At 42.9% G+C, this 10,240-nt stretch overlaps 1 protein-coding gene across 1 annotated transcript in view; it reads right to left on the minus strand.

Annotated features, from left to right (window-relative positions):
- The window catches only part of LOC126293432 (UDP-glucosyltransferase 2-like), a 71,179-nt gene that overhangs the window by 34,548 nt on the left and 26,391 nt on the right, over positions 1-10,240 (minus strand). Inside the window, exon 2 of the mRNA XM_049986657.1 lies at positions 924-1,170. Within this exon, the coding sequence (XP_049842614.1) occupies positions 924-1,170 (247 nt within the window). The remainder of the gene's footprint in view (positions 1-923; positions 1,171-10,240) is intronic.

Genomic DNA, 10,240 nt, shown 5'->3' on the forward strand with positions numbered 1-10,240 from the left:
GTGAATCACGCTTCGTCGCTAAATAGAACGCGTGCAAAAAATCTGTCATCGTCCCGTAATTTCTCTTGTGCCCAGTGGCAGAACTGTACGAGACGTTCAAAGTCGTCGCCGTACGAGTGCAATCGATGTTGATGTAGCATTCTCAACACCGACGTTTTTGACATTCCTGATTCTCGCGCAATTTGTCTGCTACTGATGTGCGGGTTAGCCGCGACAGCAGCTAAAACACCTACTTGGGCATCGTCATTTGTTGCAGGTCGTGGTTGACGGTTCACATGTGGCTGAACACATGTTCCTTAAATAACGTAACTGTCCGGCGAACTTTGATGATGTCGTCCAGGATACCGAGCAGCATACATAGCACACGCTCGTTGGGCATTTTGATCACAATAGCCATACATCAACACGATATCAACCTTTTCCGCAATTGGTAAACTGTCCATTTTAACACGGATAATGTATCACGCAGCAAATACCGTCCGTACTGGCGGAATGTTACGTGATACCACGTACTTATACGATTGTGACTATTACAGCGCCATCTATCACAAAGCGAAAAAAGTAGTCCAACTAAAACATTCATATTTCTTTACGTACTACACGAATATGTAATACAAAATGGGGGCTCCTATTTTTTAAAAAATGCACTTGATATCCGTTTGACCTATGGCAGCACCATCTAGCGGGCCAGCCATAGCGCCATCTGGTTTGCCCCTTCAAGCTAGACGAGTTTCGTTCTTTGTGGTTTTTTCGTTTGACGCTTATGTCGTGATATATTTGGTCCGGTCACGATCAATGGACTACCCTATATACAGGTACAGCAGTGCCGTCGCGATAGACTTCGTTCTCGTGTGACACATCGTAACTGGAAATACCAGCTAGCAAAAAGTAAGATTAACAGAAATGAGAGCGAGCAGACTCACTGCGGCTGCCCGCCAGCTGCACGGTGGGCTTGACGAGCTCCCAGGGGTCGCCCGGCTGGTGGAAGGGCGTCACCACAGTCAGGTTGTGCCCCCGGTGCGCCAGCTCCACCAGCAGCTCGCGGTTCACGATCCAGTGGCTGCGGCCCTCCATCGGGAACACGGCCAGGATGTTGGCACCCCTGGCGGCGGGGAGCCACCCGCAGCACAACAACGCCGCCGCGCACACCGCCCCCGCCACAGCCGACGTCTGCAACACCGACCACACGACCACACGTCCACACTCCTCGGTCAGCAACTCGGTACAAGAAACCACAAAAAAAACAGCATAAGTGCAAGAAGGACTCGCGCATCGTAGGCTCTATACTAACTTGCTGAGCCGTGGTAAAATTTGCTGTTTTGAAGAGCGCACCGCAGCGCGTAGTGTAAAGCATTCGCCCTCCGTTTCTGGCGGTGGAGCCGCTGTGGCAATCGCAGCTTTGGTGTCTCCCACTGGTGGGAAAGGGGAAAGTTTGCCTGTTCACGTGCATTTAAGGGGCGCTATAAGCTCGCCAGTCAGTCTGTTGGTCAGTCGGAGTGAGTCTGGGTCAGTCACTCGCCACCAGTTGCTCGTCTGTCTGCCGTCCGCATTTGTTACGCAGTTAGTGTCTGTCTGTTGGTCTGCCGTACGTTAATAGCTGCCACTGTCACGTTTGTCGGATTCGCTGTTAACGAGTTTATTGCTTGAAGAGCAACGGCCGAATTCCTGAAATATGTTTTTATCTTGCCTATTATCTTGAGAGGCGCTATATGTGTAACGTAGAGCATGTTTGGCCAACCTTGTATATTTTATGTAAGACTGCATTTCATGGGTTTTTATTTAAACGGTCATTTTAGTATATAAAGTTGCCACACTTCCACCGTAAGAATTTTTTCTTAAAATCAAGTTGCACTTTTGGTGGCAAGTTAAATCTTTTAAGGTTAGTGTTTTGTACCACTTCCACCCCTCCTACGGGGTGCATAGTTTATGTGCTTGTGTGAAATGTTAAATTTTTTAGGAACCTACAAACTTTTTACACCTCTCGACGAAAGTGAATATCGACCATTGTCATGACTTCCATCACGGTCAACAATGTTGTCACTAGAAGGAATTTCATCAAATCATATTGGATAACATTCTTCCTCTGTTGTTTTTTGCCGAGACATACTGGTTGGAGAAGAAGGCCGTTGGTTAGCGCCACTAACCACACAGAAATCCGATATTTCAGTGCCTGTGTTGTTCTGATTACGACGCGAAGTTGCACGTCCAAAGGACCGGGCACTACGGCGACCACAGACTTTGCGTAACACATCAAATGAATTCTCAACCGCGAATAAGGACTATCATCAGCTGTAGAATCCGATGGCGAAAATGAAAATCTGTGCCGGATCGAGACTCGAACCGTGTTTCCCGCCTATCGCGAGAGGTCGCCGTACCATGTGGCTACCCGTGCACCACTCATAGCCACACCCAAACTTCCATATGTCGTCAACCGTGCGTCTACGACCTGTGCTCGTATATCTGTTATGCAACGTCAGACGGTGTATTTCAAACTCGCTTGCCCGGCATCGGCAGATACATACGATTTTGCAGCGCCTGTGTTATTCTGATCACGATGTGTAGTTCCTTTCGACATGCATGCATGTCCAAAGAACGCACGCTTGACGACGTATGGAAGTTTGGGTCTGGCCGCGAATTGTGCTCGGATAGCCAAAATGGTAGCCGGCACCGGAAGCTCAGCGTGTTCGGTCAGAGGGCTGCTCACCGTCTGTAATAAAAAAAACCGAGTAAAGGAACCAACGATCAACGTGAACAGATGTCTTGTGACGTCCGCCCAGATCAAACACAACGAACAATACCGAACAAAATGAGAAGGGAAAAAAAGTGATCAGGCGACCGCCCGCGATAAGCGGGAAATACCGGTTTGAGTACCGGTCCGCCACAAATTTTCGTTGTTCCAACGTTCCTGGAAAGGAAAAAGTTCAATCTTTTATGCATTCAATGCGAGCACCATCTGTTACATGACAAATGTCGAAACGATGGCTCATGGTCTCTCGTTATCGAATTCACAGCTTCAAGAATGCGATGTCGCAGACGTTCAGTAGTGTCGGCTATAAGGGGGACAAAAACGCGGTCTTGTACGTAACCCCACAGACAAAAGTCGCAAGGTTCGACGTCTGGGACGTTGGATTGGAAGAGGAGGAGCAGAGGATGGACTTCGTCGCCGGTGGCCTCCTAGGTCTCCACACTCCACGTCTACATCTGCATTTATACCCCGCAAGCCACCCAACTGTGTGTGGCGGAGGGCACTTTACGAGCCACTGTCATTACCTCCCTTTCCTGTTCCAGTCGCGTATGGTTCGCGGGAAGAACGACTGTCGGAAAGCCTCCTTGCGCGCTCGAATCTCTCTAATTTTACATTCGTGATCTCCTCGGGAGGTATAAGTAAGGGGAAGCAATTTATTCGATACCTCAACCAGAAACGCACCCTCTCGAAACCTGGACAGCGAGCTACACCGCGATGCAGAGCGCCTCTCTTGCAGAGTCTGCCACTTGAGTTTGTTAAACATCTCCGTAACGTTATCACGCTTAGCAAATAACCCTGCGACGAAACGGGCCGCTCTTCTTTGGATCTTCTCTATCTCCTTTGTCAACCCGATCTGATACGGATCACACGCTGATGTGCAATACTCAAGTATAGGTCGAACGAGTGTTTTGTAAGCCACCTCCTTTCTTGATGGACAACATTTTTTAAGGACTCTCCCGAGGAATCTCAACCTGGTACGCGCCTTGTGACTTTTGTCTGTGGGGTTGCGTAAAACCTGACACTCCTGAAAGTCTTCGACATAACGTTGCTGACGCTGTGCATTCGGTAAGGAGAGACAAGCTTCCTCCTGTGTGACAGGAAATATTCCACCGTTTTGATATTTGTCGTGTAACATACGATGCTCACATTGAATGCATAAAAATTTGAACTTCTCTCTTTCCAGAAACGTTGGAATTGTATTTCTATCTTTTGTAGTTTGGAAGCAATAAATGCTTCAAATCTGTTCATTCTTTTTTAACAGCTCTGTACGTATAAATGACAGAGTGCCAGGTGAACGAAAATTTAAGGGTAGAGTTCCTGGAGAAATTTGTAGACCATACAGCTTCGTGAGACACGACGTTCGAGGAGTATAGCAATGTAAATGCGAGAAATGAAGCACTTTTTTTCATTTTTTAAGGTTTCCATATTGGTTTCTACATTCGTGTTTGTAGGTTTTACTTCCGATACTTATAGGAAATGAAATCTAAAAACCTAAAATCAACATTTCATTAACTATTATCCATAAAATATACTTCTAGCATTGTTATGCGTTAAAAAAGTCCATCCTGAATCCAAGCCCTCAGCTATGAAGATAAAATTGTGGAAGTGTGTTTTAGCGTCCTGACAGTGGCCAAATGCGTCATTTCTTATGTGTCTGTTGTATTTATTTTGTGATGCGCGCCACTACCATAGCCTTCGAATTTGAAATAATTTCTTTAAAGCTACAGGAACATAAACAAATTAATAAAGTTCACACGAACTTTTTTGCTTTATTCACTTTAATTTACCATGAGGTATTTCATCAGTTAACTATCAATCACTTTGCTACTTTCGGGAATCATTTTAGTTAATAATTGTGAGCATACCACTACAGCGAATTTGAGGTCCACTTAACTTCCGCCAGTGATTAGAAATGGTAATGTAGCTAACAGTTCCTCCTTGCAGCTTATACCCTCTCTCATGACTATTTTTTTTCATCAAATATAACTTGATGATGAGGAACAGCTCCGAAGCCCACGATTCACTCATTCTTAGGTAATTACAAAAATTATACACTTCTTTGCCCACAGTTTTTTCTCGTTTTGTTTGTCCTCGTTGCTTCTAAAACAGCCAGGGCAAACCTCTGTGTTTGTTTCTATGTAAAACCATGTGCGATCTCTTAGAACGAACTCAATAAATCGGTTGGCAAGTGTGTAGGCTGCCACAAGTTGGCTGGTTGGTCGGACAGCTGATCGGTCTGTTGGTTGGTCGGGCTGTCGGGTCGTCGGTCTGTTGGTTGGTCCGTCTGCATGTTGTCGGTCTGAGAATTTGGGCAGTTTTATATAATCCTGAATTTCTGTATCTGTTGTGTACATTCTCCTTGTCTATTAGTGCGTGTCTAAGGATACTGCTAGTTCAAACTGCTACTTTAACTTTCTGTCGTGGGAAACATCTCGCATTACGGTCTGTTACAGGACCTTTGTATGTGAGTGTAATATATATTTTATTTTCTACTGGCTTGCCTGTACTGTTGTTTTTCTTTCGTTTAATATCTTTCTGTATAGTGTGGTACAATTTTACTATATCACGTTCTTGGTGATTCTTCCTTAACGTTATCTTTTTGATTGTCAGTAATTCTGTAGCTCTGTCCTGGTCTGTAAGTGGTAACTGTAACATTCTGTGTAAAGCTGAATAGAGGTATGCTTTTTCGTGCTGTGTTGGATGATATGAATTATTCCCAGTAATTATATCTGAATATGTAGGCTTCCCGTAAACTCTAAAAGTACATTTCCTGTTCTATCTACTAATTGACAAATGGAGGAAAACTGATGCTGCTGTCAGTTTCATGTTCAAATGTGAACTTAATTTTTGGGTGCAGTTGGCTGAGTTTGTCTGCTACTGCATTTATCTCTTCTGTGGTTCCCTTAAATAGAACTGTACTGTCGTTAACACACTTGTTATAATACAGTATTCTGAATTTCATATCCGGAAATTTATCAAAAAATCTAATTTCCAAGTCACTAAGAAAAGTTCTGATAAGACGCTACATAAACTATAGCTATCGCTAGACCGTCTCCCATGTGATAATTTTTTCCATTGAGGATAAAATTCCTGAATTCAGGGCTAAGTTGCAAAAAGTCTAACAGCTCTAAAATCTCATCTACTATCATAATTTTATGATATAGTACATTACCGTTAATTACCTCTAATGTTTGATCAGTTGGTACATGGAGGAATTTAAGACTGCAGGTCTTTTTGGGCAACGTCTTCCAAGGATCGTAGCAACATAGGTGCAAGGAATGAAGCACATGTTTCATTTTTTTAATAAATCCATTTTGCTTTCGTGTCACACATAAGAAGAATAAATGTCTGGTGACCTTCTGTATTTCCGTTTGTAGGTTTTATTTCCGATACTTATCGGAAATAAAATCTAAAAACTGAAATATCGACATTCAGTTGACGTTAATTCATAAACTATACTTGCAAAGTTGTTACAAGTGTTGAAAAAAAAGTCCAGCCTATATTCGAATCCTCTGTTATGAAGAGTAAAGTGTGAGATTGTTTTAGAAATATAGCAGTTGCTAAATGCCTCATTTCTTGTGTATCTGTTATTTTACTTATTAGATGATGTGCGCCACCACCACGCGTAACGTTTCTTCTTCGGATTTGAAATGAGTTTCTTAAGTTTACCGGTAATCGTTTATGTCACATACATAAATAGATTAATAATGTTTACATGAACACCTTGTGTTTTATTTATTTTGTTTTGCCATGATTTATTTGCTCAGACAACTATATACGATGTTGCAGGTTTCAGAAACCATTTTAGTTAGTAATTCTTCTAACCGCTGGAAATTTTAAAGTAGTCAGCAGCCTCTCCTCGAAGCTTACAGTCTCTCTCATGACTGTAAAGAATAGTTTAATGATGATGAGAAACTCCTAAACACATGATTGATTCCTTCTTAGATAACTACGAAAATCATCGGCTTCGTTTTGCTTAAGTAACAGAATAGAACGTGGGTGAATTTCTTTCCTTGTACTGTCCGCTTCTTTGCCCACAGCTTTATTTTACTTTTTGTCCTAGTTACCTCTGAAACAGCCGAGGCAAACCCCCGTTTTTTTCTGTGTTAAACCAAACGGGCTCTCGTAAAACATAAACTTAGTGGATTTATGATAAACAAATCGCAACAAGATGACGGCGCTGTAATCGCTGAGTGCACTCGGTCGGCACGCGTGTAGGCTGACACGAAACTGGTCAGTCGGTCGATAAACGGGTGCGTGGAGGTAGTGTGCGATGAGTCGAGAATTCGGGTCGGGTGGACAGCGTGCTCGGATATCCGAAGCGATGAAAGGCGACCGCTCGCATAAGTTTCAACTTTCGCCGCCTGAGTTATTTCACTGCGGCTGACGTCGGAACCTCCAACGAAATAAATTGCAAAGTAATTTAGCAAGTGAAATGTGAAGTGGAAAAAAAGGAACGTCGTGCCGGCAAACAGTCTGTTGCACGTCAGAAAATCAGGAAACAACAAATGAGATGCAGAGTACGGCAGGGCAAGGAGGGAACGTGGCGCCCGCGATGATCTCGCCGCAGCCACCAGAGGTCGCTTTCCACTGCCGCGGTCAGTCTCCGTGTGAGTGCAGGGGGCCAGCGCCGAACCAGCCTCGCCGTCTTCACACAGGGAGGTAAGCGGCGGAATTTTGTTCCGGAAATTATTTCCTAATTTACCAATGATCAGTGAACTTTTTGGAGGTACAACATTCCTTTCCTGCACCTCGCATTACATTTGTTGAATTACTTCGTAATTTACTAACTGCAAGTGACCCAAGCTGATTTCCTAAAATCTTCGCCCAGTGAAAGACGGGTGAAAATAAACGAACACTTGTCTCGGACTATCCATAGATATTCGACCGCATCTGAGAAAAACAGCGGTCAAAATTTTCGAGGTAATTTGTGCACGTATTTGCGCGTGTACAGAACGAAAGAAGCAGTAGCATAGTGGCTAGCTGTGCCTAACAATTTCGTGCCCTGCCTTAGAAATAAAAATAAAAAAAACCTCCGTTTTCAGGCCACGAGTGGCATAAGATTTTTATTTTTGATTTATCTATTGATGTCCGTAGAAGATCAAATACTCGAATGTTTTCCAATGTGTTTTGAAATAATGTTTTTCCTTTACTAATTGTACGTCCGGTGACTGACTTTAAAATAAAGAAAAACATAATTGTAAAAATTATTTGAGTGAGTTTTCGGTGAAATTCCTGTAGTGTATCTTCATTCATAACAACTGTAAGCGCCAGTTTACGGAAAGAGAGCTTCATTATGCGTGGTTTGCCTCGAAATTATTGCCAACGCCTGCACGCTTTCAGCAATGTTAACGTCGTTTCTTTCTCGAGCGAGAGTCATACGAAGGAACGTCGCCCTGGCAAAACTGCCTTCGCGCGATGCTGCTAGTGTCGTAAAGTGTGTGTTGAGTGTTTCTACGGTCGGTATCATCCGAGTAATTGCACCAAATCTCCATGAATAATAAATGTAAGAATTTAAGAATTAATAACGAAATATAAGAATACGAGAATTTGGAAAGGTTGTAATCCCTTGAAATAACACATACCCGTATATTATACAATAAATGCAAGAAACTTATTGAGTTCCCAATTATAATTTTACAGTTAATGTAACGACCTTGCAGCCCATAACTTGATAAGAAAAATTCGTCTATTAACCTACAAACGTGGCTAGATAAGTGAAAAAAATAAAGGAAATTAAGTAAACAGTCGGGTTTTGAACTCAGGACGCAAAGGTGAGAAGCCGCGACACTGGTCGCTCTGCCACCAGCTGAGCTGTGCTTACCGCGCGCTAAAAGGCATGTAAATTACGTTAAAAACTATGATGGTCGTTTTCTCGAAAACGGTCGAGTATCTATGGATTAGATGCTAGTTTTGACATCTCTTCCACTGAGCGCGAAGTTTCTGGGGAATCAGGTTATGGCTCCTGCCGTGTTCTCCTCGTAAGGAGCACCTTCCCCTGTCAATTACCAACTAACTCAGTAAAATGGGTGTTTCATATTCACATATTCTGCATATTTCATTATTTTCAGTTGTTGAAATCTCTATTACTGTGAGTTAGCCTGACAGTTTACTTTTATATACTGTTCATACAGAGGCGCCCTCTAGCTGATGCACGTTTGTTTTTTACATTATATAGTAACATCACGATACTCAGTATTCTTAATGACTTGGTACTTGATTGGGACACTCTGTAACGATATTTTATGGTACCTTCTTTTGCACTTTTTATTTTTATTATATATATTGGAATAACATTTTGTGAACAATATTTCGTCTCTTTTGTGTTATGAAAGAAGGCTGTTAGTACAATTGAAACCGTTTGTATCATTACATGTATAATTCGCGCAATCTAAGCAAGTAAGTTGTTTGAAATATATAGGACCTTGAGGGGCCAAACGGTACCGACCGACCGCCGTGTCATCTTCAGCCGTCACTGGGTGCGGATATGGAGGGGCATGTGACACACACACACACACACACACACACACACACACACACACACACATATATATATATATATATATATATATATATATATATATATATACACGGCCGGGAGAGCTGTGTGCTGACACATGCCCCTCCATATCTGCATCCAGTGACGGCTTGAGGATGACACGGCGGTCAGTCGGTACCGTTTAGCCCCTCAAGGTCCTGTTCGAACGGAGTTTAGTTTATATATACACAGGGTGATAAAATTTGAAAAGCTTCTATTAATACTGCAGGGTACCTTCTGTTGAGAAACAATTGTTAAGAAAGGAATTTTGAGTTAACTAGCATTGGAGTCGTCCTCTCAGACTGTTGCTTCAGAAAACATCGCTCTTGTGCAACGCAGCTAGCTCTATATTCGCACGAAGTAATGGCCGCTATCGACAGGGGATCTCAAGTTGATTCCGTATTTCTAGATTTCCGGAAAGCTTTTGACACCGTTCCTCAGAAGCGACTTCTAATCAAGCTGCGGAGCTATGGGGTATCGTCTCAGTTGTGCGACTGGATTCGTGATTTCCTGTCAGGAAGGTCGCAGTTCGTAGTAATAGACGGCAAATCATCGAGTAAAACTGAAGTGATATCAGGTGTTCCCAGGGAATCGTCCTGGGACCTCTACTGTTCCTGATCTATATAAATGACCTGGGTGACAATCTGAGCAGTTCTCTTAGACTGTTCGCAGATGATGCTGTAATTTACCGTCTAGCAAGGTCATCCGAAGACCAGTATCAGCTGCAAAGCGATTTAGAAAATATTGCTGTATGGTGTGTCAGGTGGCAGTTGACGCTATATAACGAAAAGTGTGAGATGATCCACATGAGTTCCAAAATAAATCCGTTGGAATTCGATTACTCGATAAATAGTACAATTCTCAAGGCTGTCAATTCAACTAAGTACCTGGGTGTTAAAATTACGAACAACTTCAGTTGGAAAGACCACATAGATAATATTGTCGGGAAGGCGAGC

This window comes from Schistocerca gregaria, chromosome 10 (assembly GCF_023897955.1).
Source record: "Schistocerca gregaria isolate iqSchGreg1 chromosome 10, iqSchGreg1.2, whole genome shotgun sequence".
Classification (NCBI taxonomy): domain Eukaryota; kingdom Metazoa; phylum Arthropoda; class Insecta; order Orthoptera; family Acrididae; genus Schistocerca; species Schistocerca gregaria.